The sequence below is a fragment of the Antedon mediterranea genome, chromosome 1 (assembly GCF_964355755.1).
Source record: "Antedon mediterranea chromosome 1, ecAntMedi1.1, whole genome shotgun sequence".
Classification (NCBI taxonomy): Eukaryota; Metazoa; Echinodermata; class Crinoidea; order Comatulida; family Antedonidae; genus Antedon; species Antedon mediterranea.
In genome coordinates this window covers 29,046,108-29,059,041 of record NC_092670.1, presented here as the reverse complement: position 1 = coordinate 29,059,041, position 12,934 = coordinate 29,046,108, and the positions used below count along the sequence as shown (strand labels likewise).

General features: G+C 34.2%; 1 protein-coding gene across 2 annotated transcripts in view; it reads right to left on the bottom strand.

The window, feature by feature from the left end:
* Window positions 1-12,934, bottom strand: part of LOC140063622 (transformation/transcription domain-associated protein-like) — a 111,102-nt gene that overhangs the window by 41,084 nt on the left and 57,084 nt on the right. For both annotated transcript variants that reach the window (XM_072110044.1, XM_072110045.1), the window contains 10 exons: window positions 12,716-12,900; window positions 9,535-9,688; window positions 7,111-7,292; window positions 4,248-4,449; window positions 3,123-3,512; window positions 2,884-2,958; window positions 2,069-2,207; window positions 1,812-1,905; window positions 1,264-1,436; window positions 888-1,066 (listed from right to left, as the gene is read on the bottom strand). In XM_072110044.1, the coding sequence (XP_071966145.1) occupies window positions 888-1,066; window positions 1,264-1,436; window positions 1,812-1,905; window positions 2,069-2,207; window positions 2,884-2,958; window positions 3,123-3,512; window positions 4,248-4,449; window positions 7,111-7,292; window positions 9,535-9,688; window positions 12,716-12,900 (1,773 nt within the window). The remainder of the gene's footprint in view (window positions 1-887; window positions 1,067-1,263; window positions 1,437-1,811; window positions 1,906-2,068; window positions 2,208-2,883; window positions 2,959-3,122; window positions 3,513-4,247; window positions 4,450-7,110; window positions 7,293-9,534; window positions 9,689-12,715; window positions 12,901-12,934) is intronic.

The following is a 12,934-nucleotide window of genomic DNA, read 5'->3' as shown; positions in this document are numbered from 1 at the left end:
AGTATTTTTTAAAGAAAATCGGCCTGTCTTCAACATTATGATGCTGTACTCTAGCTGTTCAACCGGTTTTCAGCTATTAAAAACAATTATCGTAGGAGGAGATAGGAAAATGCGAAGCCTCCTCGCATTTTTGTGGCGGGTATTTTTCAAGATGGACATCCATTAGACAGTGTATACCATTACCACGATCGGAAAACACCCCTATTTGGAGCAAATCGTTGAACCTAAATTCGTTTTAATCGTCAATAACTAATTATCTAACTTAATTTAATTAGTAAACAGGGTTACATCAGGTGGTTAAAATAAGTACCGAAAGTACGAACCAAATTTATATACCATCGAGTAAAAATTCTAGAAGGCGCGATTTACCGAATTTTGCCCTTACGTAAATTTATATATAGATAACACAAAGTCAAAGAATCTATGGCATCCAATTTGGTTTTTTATTTTGTAAAGAACCACTCAAAAAATACAATCACTGTACAGTTGTTTCAGATTAAAATTGGTTGAGAACGGAAATGGAATGAATATGTACTTTTCAATGAATTCTTACATTTTGTTTAGAATTAGAGCATAGTAGTACTGCTTCATATATGATTAGCTAGCCGTGGATATTCTATGATTACGGTAGATGCTTTTTGAGCTTTGACTCGATTGAATCATAACTCATTGGTTTACAAATCAATTGAAGTAAAGCCCTTATTTGGGACACCTCTATTCGCCTTTTTAATGAGGAGACATTTTCTTATGAAATTAACAAGGGGAAATATAAGTTGTAACACCACGGCCAACCTCTATTCAGGGGAACCCTATTAAGGGAAATTTTGTTGGGTCCCAAAGGTGTTCCCTTAATAGAGGTTCTAGTTTAAATCAATCAAATAACTAACCTTAATTTTTATCCAGTCCTCAACCATCTTGACAACAGTCTTGAGTACTTTAGCCTCCGGTGATTTTTCAATGAGTTGCGACAAGATAATTTGAATGAAGTTACGCTTCATGTCGTTGCTCATCACACCGACACGGTTCTTAACAAGGTCAAGACTGATTACAAGAAGCTCAGAGGCAACTACAAAAATATATTGAATATAATTTTTATAGGAATTTAAACAAATAACATTTAAATGTACTTTGACACAGTTGCAGATTTTATCAATAATCTCATTGGTACAAAAACATGTAAATATAAGAGAAGAGATCTTTACTTTAAAAGAACTTTTAAACTTTGTAAATGAGACACCTAGAAGACTTTTGAGGTGAACATACCTGGTATTCCATCACCAGCTGCTGATGGAGAAAGATGCTCTCGTGTCATCTTGGTTAGCGCCCTCATGAAGACAGAGATAAGGCGATCAATGTAACTAACATTGTTTGTACAGGCTGCTTTTAGAATCATTAGAGTACCAAAGAGACTTGTTGTTGGTGTGCCAGTGGCAGCCCTGGATATCAAATAATTATATAAAAATGGCAAATAAAACAAGCTGAAATATCAAATGCTTATGTACTATAAGATGAGGTGTGAATTTGTTTGTCATATAAACAGAAATGGTCATTAGTGTATTGTGTATTGACTTTTGAATGTTTATAATGCTAGAAGGCAATATTTTCATAAATAAACTGAACAATTTCCTTTCAACCAACAAAAACTATCCGATTCCTACATTGAACTATTTCATCCTACTGTAGTGGCTAGATTTAAAAAAAACAATAACATTGTCTATCTGACATTAAGGTTAGATCATGCTTTTCAGCTAGTAATATATACAAAGATGTAGGCATACTGTAGTCAATTATAAAATAGGGGGACAATATACTTTTCATAGCTGTTCAGGCCTTCATAAATGACTTTACCAACACTGGCATATAGACATTCAAGTTCTTCATGCTTTGATGCTACAGCAGATGTGCCTAGAAAAAGTAAAACAAAATTCAAACAAATAGAATATTTCTCAACTCAACCAACTGAACTAACTTAATCCTAACTAACTTAATATTACCTGGACTGACTTAATACTATCTGAACTGACTTACTAATAACTGAACTAACTTAATACTAACTGAACAGACTTACTTGATTCAGTTGGGAAGAGACTCATAAGTTTAGTGAGCAGAGCATGAACTACGCGTATAACCTTTGTATTCGAACAGGTCAAACACGCAGCTATTCCTCTTTGCAATGGCTTAAAACTTGATAGAATCAATGGTTTTTTCTGCAAATAACAAAAGATAACATTATCAAAGAAGAAATTCTTTAAAAAGAATTCTTTAAATCAAACAGATGAAAAGGATTATCATTTTCTGTCTGTTTGATGGGAAGTTGAGATCAACATTTGATTGTTGTTTGTATCTGGTGCGATGCTGTAAAAATTATAAATACAGATAATGCAGTTTTCCAATAAATTTTATATCAAAATTAAATTTTAGCAATTTCACAACATTATGGCCCAAAGAGAAGCTTACAGGTCGCAGCTGATCACTTCATTTCATCACTTTATTTACACTACTGTTCATTTTCACATAACGTTCCCTCTTTCTATGAATATTGGAGGAACTCTATACATAGTTTAAGAACTGAATTCATGACAGTTGCGATAGTCTGATTCAAACCATAATTACCTTACTTCCACAATCCAACCTACATCTGCGTTGGTGCAAATTGTTTTTTAGGATATTGTAGGTTTTGTGGAAGTTGCTTATATTGTTAATTTTCTGGTGTAATTGTTTTTCTTTTTTTTTGTATGATTTGTATATGGATGTACTATCCGAAATAAAGAATGAATGAATTGCAATCTTTTGCTTATACTGTACATTATTTTGTTTATCTGACATTTTTGACAATGAAATCTCTTTTGTAAACTGCGCATAAAACAAATACAGAATACCTACCATGACACTAAGTAGAAAACTGAGGATTTCTAGACCAGCACAAACATTCCCATAATTCACTGATGTACTTTGTTCCTGTGGAGTAAACAACACTTACCAGTTATTGATATGTAGTTCATTGATTGTAAACCATTATTTTTCATGCTTTTTCTTTGTATATGAAAGAGTATGTGGCCATTACTTGTGAGTGTAGCTAATCTTTCACTTTTGTAAAGTGTAATTTTACTTTTAATACTTACAACTGACAAAAAGAGTTTTTCCATAAAAGTCAACTTCAACTCTGACTTAGGCCAAACATCTGGTCTCAAAGCGGTCTTTAAGAACACGATACAACGGCGTGATAGTTGCTCTCCTGATTGACCCGCTGATGATGTGGATGACTCATTGACCTGACACGCTATTCGTAGTAGAAAGTTTACAACAGCATCAGAGTAATGTTTGTCTATTGCTTTACTTGATTCTACTGAAATACTTGTTTTTGTTACTGTTCCTGACGCGTTTCTGGCACGTTTTGGGTCAGGTGTGGAATCTTGCGAGGCTGCACGTTTTAAACTTGCTGCTGCTGTGATTGCAGTAGATGATAATGATGCTGCAGCTCCTACAGATGTTCCAGTTTCTGCTGCTACAGGCTGAAAATAATCCAAGAAAATGATAATATTCAATTAACCAAAGGTAAATAATTATCATTGGTTTTATACTTTTATACAAATTTTAATATTGAAAAAATGTAAATATCTTTGTAATTCAGCTAAGGCTGCGATAATGATATTGAAATAAATGAAATGAAAAAAATGAAAAAAAAAGCATTAGTTTATAACAATTTTAAAATTACCAACTTTTAGTAAGTTAAATTAATTTCTAAAGACTAGATGGTACGCGCGCATACCATCTATGTCATGCCCACAGATGGTTCTCGAATACACAGTAATTTCAGCGTAAAAAACTGTTAAAAACAATTATCGTAGAAGGAGATGCGAAGCATCCTCGTATTATTGTGTGTTGGTATTTTTCAAGATGGAAATCCATTAGCAGTGTATACCACGATTTGAAAATACCCCTATTTGGAGAAAATCGTTGAACCTAATTTCGTTTTAAATTCAACTCAATTTTATTAGTATACAAGGTTAGATCAGGTGGTTAAAATCAGTACCGAAAGTACGAATCAACTTTATATACCATCGAGAAAACATTCTAGAAGTAACGCGCAATTTACCAAATTTTGCCCTTATGTAAATTTATATATTGATTATGAAGTTTTGCCAATGTTACTGGCAATATCTGTTTCTCAGGAGAACATTAGGAATGTGGAATAATAGTTTAGTAATGACGACAATATATTTATATGAACAATGTATCCCTCTTACCGTTGTTTCTGTACTGGTATCCTGTTCCTTGATGCGTCTCACCTCCCATTTGATAATGACCTCAGCAAGTTCAACGGCTAACTTACGATGTTCTAACGTAGCATTTGGAGTGAATCCTAACCTTTGAACTGAGTTCACCATATTTTGAATGAGGTGATGTCGTACTGGATAATATACTTTGAAATGCTTCACGAGCAGTTGGCTAAAAATAAAAAAAACATGCTTAACTACAAAAATAAACTATAAAAATATATTTAAAACAAAACAGATATCACTCAGCCACCCACCACTAAACCAAATTAAAAAATCAACACAATTAATAACAACTAGAATTTAATTCGTCACTTTGACAAATTATAGGTGATCATTTTTATCATTTTAATGAAATTAACATTTTTTAAACATGCACGTACGTTAACATACGATCGTAAAAAGCTGATGTACGCCATCCTATGACATGATGCATATACACTTATAGTGCTGAGTTGTACCTATTATGTGTCATGTAGTATATACTGTATATCTATATACAGTGTAGCATAGGTGAAATTACGGGACCCGCATCATGTTCAAATTTTTTGGTATGATGGAATTATCAAAATAAACTCGAAGATGACAATTTCGAAAGATAATGAATTGAGCAAATAAATATAAGGATTGGAAGAGAATTTGACACGTAGAAGCGCAATGCGCGCTCTTTGAAATTTGTATAACTTCGACTAAAGAAATTTAAAAACAACGTTTTAACTTCAACTGGCCATATGATAACATCACAACATCCGATAGGCTTAATTTTTATATGAATTCAAATCTACATTTCATCAGCTTTCATAATAAGTTATAATCTTCAAGGTCACCTTTAATTCTGAAGAGCTATAAGATATTCAAATGTATGGTGTAGCTGAAATTACACGACCTAGGTTATTCAAGTTTTTCCGCATGATGACGTCATCAAAATAAAATGTTGACAACTCATGAGAAAGATAATTATTTGAGCCAAGCACATACTAAAATTTCTGCGAAAATCAGGCTCAAATAACGGAGATGCGCTCTATTACTACTAATTTTTAAATTGAAGTGGCCATTTGATGACGTCATACCATTTTGTACGTCTAATGTGTACATGAATATGTATCTACAACCCAATGGCTTCCCGAATAAGTTAAAAAAAATTGGGGGTCACCTGCCATTCTGAAGAGTTATATTCATTTTAAAAAGGCCTTATTTTTCACCATTTTCATCACTTTGATGAAATTAATTTGCGCATTTTGTCATTTTTAACCTGCTCGTATAGCGTTATTTTAAGTCGGAACTGACTCAAATTTGGTGAATGTACTAAGGATGGTGAGTAGAATGAGATTTGTTAAAAAAAAAAAACTTAATTTTGAGCGTTTTAAATTTTTAACGCGCATGACCCTACGTGCGCGTGCGTTTTTATTTGCTAATATTTTTACCCTTGACCTGAAGTTTACGTGTAGTGAATTTCATTAATATGTGATAATGAATTATGGAGATATGATTGATAATGTGATTTTGCAAAATGGCGTATAAATGACGTCACGGATGAGTGATCACGCTGGAAAGCTTATTAGGATTAAGTTATATTATTTGAAAGATATTCTGAAATTTTGGTAATCATTGACATTAAACTTTTTGAGATAATTGTTACACAAAATAGTGTACAGAAACAATAAAAAGAAAAAAAATTAAGATTTCATACAATAACAATAGGTGATCATTTAGAATTCTAAATGATCACCTAATAAATGCAACCTTATACATACCCTGGACACTTAATTAGCATATCAATTAGTGAATTTCACCCTTAAAATAACTATAGTAAAAATAAACAAACTTGATTTACATTAATAAACAGTGTCTACCAGCAAGAAAAAAAGAACAATTGTAATAATTTGGAACATCCAATTTTGACTTGATCAAATTTTCTCGCATGGAGTTCATTACTGTACACTCTAGAAATCAAGAGCTGAAGTCGAGGGTTACGTTTTGTCAACAAATATTGTCATCGCAGTGGTTATACTTATAGGAAAATGTTTTCTTGATCAAACAATAAGCATCGTCTATTTTTTTTAACCGATACGCAGATTCACATTTTGTGAATATTTTTGCCATTAGAAAACGGGATACTCCCAATTAAATCGGACAGTACGGTTGACAGGTATGGTACTGTAATGAACTCCGCAGACTTAACCTAGCTAAAAAAAAGGGGAAGGGCTGAACTAAACCCTGGCATGCAGTAGGCATTCAAATCAACAACTTTATATGGTGAGTCTGCATGGACGTCCATATTATACGTACCCAAATATTTTAACAAAAACTTTTATAATATATCCCATTTTACACTATAATTCTAAAGATCGTTGACTGTGTGTACTGAACGTCAACGCAGTAAACGAAATACTAATAAGCTAATGAATATTCAAAAGCCAATTACAAAATTGAGTCTTTTAGGATTCATTGAGCACAACTACAAACCACCTCATTAAAGAAAGATGACCTTCATAACGCAGCTACAACGTTTTAATGCGGTACACGATAAATATTATTTACACACTCCCTACATAATGGACACACTCAAAGGTCAGTTTATTACTCACTTTTGTTGCATCAAGTTAAAGAGATTATAATTATTTAAAAATATATGCAGAAAATACTAAATTATATTGCTCAATAACCTGCTCACCAGTTTCTTCTGTGTTGAAGCTGCCACCACTTGGTTCTCTATCTCGTAAGTGACTACTTCCTTTAAGCAGATATTTTTTCTGGACCTTAGGGTAACAACTTAATGGAGATTCTCCTGTATTAAAGCAGGCTTAACTTTATTAATGGTAGTATAACTTACAGCATGTGAACAAGCTGAGCTACTGTGTGTCCCTCCTCTACTATAATCTTCTTAGTCCAGTGGGTCAACATTGTGTTGCCTTCTTCCATTCTAGTTGGTAAGGCTGGAGTAAGAATTTCAAGGGCTTGACGTACTACTGAGCGAGCCTCTGGGGCATGGGCCTTCAGCAAACTGTGGAATACCTGTTAGGAAAATAAAAATACTGCCCTAAATTTTCGCGATTTTACATTTTCAACTACTTCGCGACCTTTTAATTTCGCGATTTGAGTTTTTTGTGTAATTTGTTGAACCAAATTGGCGAATGTATTTCGTAAATGAGGCACATGGTTAATAGGCTCATAGAGTGAACTCCCACATAAAATCAATGTACTCTACCAAATTATTGTTTGTTTCTACAACAACGATCGAACAGACACGACACGCCGGCCGGATGGATCTCTGTGGTGGTGGAGAGCAAGCAAGCTTAAAGTGGCTTTTCCTTCCATTATTTACTTTAGTTTATTAATATAAGTAGGTACAAACATAAAAAATCATATCAAAATAAGCAGTTTCTGAGAAATCAGAAAATAAAAAATGTTCAAAAATATCGAAAAATCGCTATATAATTTTTTCAGCAGTTAGGTAATGACCTTTGTTGTAAAGGTCACGTTACCATATTATGTTACGCCACGTCTCCTCTCTCGATCGAGCTGACAAGACGCGCTACTACACGTGTATCATTTTCATTTCATCACACATCCGATCGAACAAACATTTTATTATTGTCTTGCCTTTTGTTATTACTTTTTGGGTCTACTCTTAGCTTCAAAATGAAGCACTGTATGGTATATAAGTGCCATAACAAGCCACATGGAGATAAGGACGTCAGTTATCATCGAATGCCGCTGAAAATTCATTCTCTGTTGCTGGGGCATAGGCCTAGTCTGAATTACATCTTCGCCGTCGGCAGATGTGATAATTGTTTGGGCCTGGGTTCTGGTTCAAACGCATAACCATGTCTTTCTGGGGTAGGCCTACGGTTAAACATTGCCGTTTGATCCGTCTATCTTTTCAAATAACCATGCAAATCAATCTTAATCTTACACTTATTATTCGTATGTATTTTATATCCTAGTTTATCGAGGAGGATCGGAGGAGAGGCGAGTAAAGAAAGCCAACAGGTCGCACATGTGCAAATTGATTGACTCCCTAGAAAGTAAAAATTACTCACTTGGCTCAAGTGGGTAGTTTTTTTAATTACGCAAAAATAAATTGGTCAACACCTAAAAATGGGGAATGAAAAAGAATCTGAAAACATATATGTATAATATTTTTGGAACTTACATATATTTTTTACAATTTTTTTTAAACGCATCGTTTTTTTTCAATTTACAGGCAAATGAATAGGGAAAAGGTTTGTAATTTGAACTATCCCCCCAGATGGCTTTTTTTTATGTTTTTCAGACTAACCATGCAGCATATGTACAACAAATTAAAAAAATACCTCAATTTAGATGAAAGTAATGTTTATAATGAACTGAATAAAATAAAAATGTTAAATTTTTTGAGAGCACCTCCACTTTAAGCATGCCGATGGCATTTTTGCCGTTTGCTACCACAAACTAGGCCTACGCACGACATAGAATAATTACTTTTTATGGACACATTACCACTTATTATATGATTTAATGGACAAAGGATTCGTCAAGCAAGTACTCTATACATTTAATAAATTTTTTCTAAGAAATGTCGCTTGCTTTTTCCAATTTGAACATTATTTTAGCGATCAATCCTCCCACGCACGACGCCACGTGTCTCAATATCGCTGACGAACGTAAATGTTTCAAAGAATACACAAGTTTATTGTAATTACAGTATTTTATATTCATTTTTAACATATTAGGCATAGCTAGGCTTAGACAGTAATATAATAGGCCTACCTTGCTAACTAAGTCTAGGCTAGGCCTGATCGACTGTAAAAACATCATTGGAAATTTCGCGATTTTCGCGCACCATTTATTTTCAAGACCGTTGTTCAATCGCTAAAGTCACAAAAATAAAGCGCTTTACAGTAACTATTCTTGAAATCATTCTGTGTAATTAGAATGTAATTGGGTAGATTTGAATAAAAACCAATTCAGGATTATAAAGCTATGCTCACACTGAGCTCAGATTCAGGTCCGGTGGCCCGATAAAAAATATAAAATATTGTTGAAATAAAAATCTGTGAATGATTGATGTACTGTTCACAATAACTCAATTTTGATCTGTACAAAATGTTTGTTTGGAACATCAGCAACTGAAAAAGTTGTTCATTGGAACGAATCCAGCCTCAGTGTGAATATAGCTTTAGAGGGTGGTATGTTTTGTATATGGTTAACTAGTTTTAATTTTATTTATTAAATTTGAGGAGAAGTGTATATATTTAGTAGAATATCATTTTACCTGCAGAACAATCCGTTTGTGAATTGCAAACTTAGCAATGATGTGTGATAGTAGAAGATGACCATGGTACTTTGTTGCTGGATCTACACAGTTCTTGTGAATCAAACACGGCCAAGCAAATGTCATCAGACGACGCAGTTTACTTCCTTGTTTCCTTAAGAATAAATTATACAGCAATAATTATAACAATGTATATTAGTCCAATTAAAAGAAAAGGATGTTCAATGGTTATCTTGAATGATGAGCTTTTTTGAACTTTTTAATCTCTTTGTAAAAATAAAACTTTCTTTATTTTTAGTTACTTTAAAAAAATTGTATTATTTATGTACTGTTGAAGCCCTACTAATGAGTAGTATATGCTTTTATTGAGGGCTCCACTTATTACACAAAACTGAAAGTGAATAACGTCATTAAAATTTGCTTACTCTGCCTCTATAAATGGAACAGTCAATTTTTAAACTACGGTAATGACAATATTCTTAGCATTCATATATATTCATAATCTGTATACTTAATGATCCATATAGACAATATGGCATATGACCGGTTGGGCCGCCGACAAGTTGAGCCGCCGGTAATTTCTATGAAACGCCCAGTGTGTCTTTTACGACATTTCGCGTAGTGATAGAGTGGTGTCCTAGTACTGTACATAAGTTCATGGTCTTGAAAATGTCATGAAACTATAATTACCAGTGTTCTCCCCAGGCCTTTGAAGCGTCACCGTACCGTGACGCTTGGGTTCTCTACCGCGACGTTTTACGGTCGGCCGTGACGCTTAAAACCTTATTCGTGACGCTTAAAAATATCAACAACAATCTAAAAATAGATTAACAGGCAGGTACTTTCTCTAGAGCTGAGGCGCGGCATGCATAAAGAGCCTACAGTATGCATACGAGACACGTGACATGACCACTAGAAGAAAAACTAAAGACTGCGTAACAAAGTGTTAAACAACTGGGACTCGCTTTCACCGGCCGCCGCCGAGAGATGTAAACACATGTTTTGTTACTGCCATGTCTCTCTTTCGATCTCTAGTATTGGCTGTTGTCTAAAATGTGGTAACTTGTATATTGTAAATAAAGTAAATGATTTATTGTATTGTTTTTCTTGTAAAAATGTTATGTGTATTAAAAATAAATATCAATGATATTATTATTTTCAATATCACATTGAATTAATCGACTCTATCGGTGGGATTTAATCTTTCGTCGGTAACATACGCACGTCATCAAATGATTTCTAGGCGCAATTCAATGCTAGCTGCTTTGATCGTATAATACATTCAAGAAGGCTACGATCGTTTTCCTATTTGCTAGTGCACTAAAGTCTTATTTCACTTAACTTAAGGTACATTTGTACATCGGTGCTAGAATGTTTTAGGCCCTACTTCGTGAGAAAGTCGAGTGACAAGGGATGTCACATGGTATTGTGATATCAGTACTGCAATACTGTATGTCACATGGTGCTTTCACCGGCCGCCGCCGAGAGATGTAAGCACGTGTTTTGTTACTGCCATGTCTCTCTTTCGATCTCTAGTATTGGCTGTTGTCTGAATCGTCTAAAATGTGGTAACTTGTATATTGTAAATAAAGTTTTCAGTTAAAACAATGATTGATTGTATTATTTTTCTTGTAATTAACATGTTATGTGTATTAAAAATTAAATATCAATGATATTTTCAATATCACATTGAATTAATCGACTCTCTATGGATCGGTGGGATTTACTCTTTCGTCGGTAACATACGCACATCATCAAATGACAAAGGCGCGATTGATTTTCTAGGCGCAATTCAATGCTAGCTGCTTTGATCGTATAATACATTCAAGAAGAAGGCTACAATCGTTTTCCTATTTGCTAGTGCGCTATGAAGTCTTATTTCCGGGCAACTACTGAGGTGTCTTACTAATGAGTAGGCCTAGTTTTATTTCATCGGGATTTGCCCCCGATGTTTGTATTTGAACGCAAAAAATGTTTTTTTATCGCATATGTTTACCCGCCGACGAAAAAAAAAGTAGGCTACGATCGTTTTAATGTTTGCTAACGCGCTATGAGGTGTCGTTTCTGGCTAACTACAGTTGCCTACTGATGAGTAGGCATATTTTTTTATTCATTTATTGCATATGTTTACCTGCGGAAAAGTAGGCTACGATCGGGCTGTTTGCTAGCGTGCTATGAAGTGTCCTTTCCGGCCAACTACAGAGTTATCCTACTGATGAGTAGGCATTTTTTATTTCATCGGGGAATTCCCCTTGACGTTCGTAATGAACGCAAAAAATGTTTCTTATCGCGTATGTTTACCGGCGGAAAAAGTAGGCTACGATCGTGCGGTTTGCTAGCGCGCTATGAAGTGTCTTTCCGGCCAACTACAGAGTTGTCCTACTCATGAGTAGGCCTAGTTTTATTTCATCGGGGAATTCCCCTTGACATTCGTGTTGAGCATTCGGGGCGGAAGCGTGACGCTTGATGTGAATCCTGGGGAGAACACTGATTACATACTACAATTTTGTTGGTTTGAACCACCATAACAACACAGCAAAGGAAAGTAGTCAAATTTAATAATTTAATTGTTTTTAATCTTTCAAGGTAAAAATGCAGTGCACTCCATAATATTTTTCTCGCGTGTAGGCCTACCACGTAAAATCATATAAAGTATTGATATTCTTCGAATGAGGTTAAATAATAATAATTTTTTATTTACTACCTTTTAATATCATATTTTATTGAATTTTACAATGTTAATACACAAAATATTTTACTAAAAAACAGTGATTTTATGTAATTATTATACCGAAAAATGGAGTAGGCTTAGTTCATACAACTGCCGCCTGAGGGGGCAATATGTTTACGTCATTTTTGGCGAAAAACGATCATTTTCGGTGATGTTTTAGGCCTTATATTTTGGAATCTACAAGTCAGATATTCATAATTATTTCTTTAATTACAATATTTAATAATTTTAATATATACTAACCGTGATATATAAACTTTTGAATATACATCGTTATATATAATATAAATAGAATTTCTATTAAATAGAAACGAGCATGAGCGAAAGTTAGCATTTGGTGTTTCATAGAAAAAAAGGTTTTTCTGGTGGCGGCTCAACTTGGCCTAATCCGACAATATAGGCCATTTGATCTATCACCTGTCTGTTGAGAGTAGTATTGCTTATTCTTACCTATCAGCAGCATCATGTATGTGAGGAGCGGCATGCTCCACCAGCAGTGCAGCAAACTGAAGCAGTAGGATTCGTGTAGAATCTGATGTTCCATACGGATTATCCGGATCAATAACCTTCTCAATAAAAATGTTTACAAGGTTATTTGGATTGCTGCCACTTGGATTAGGTGGTCCGCCTATCAACTGTAAAATCAAATTAAAAAGGTTAAGTGTTGAT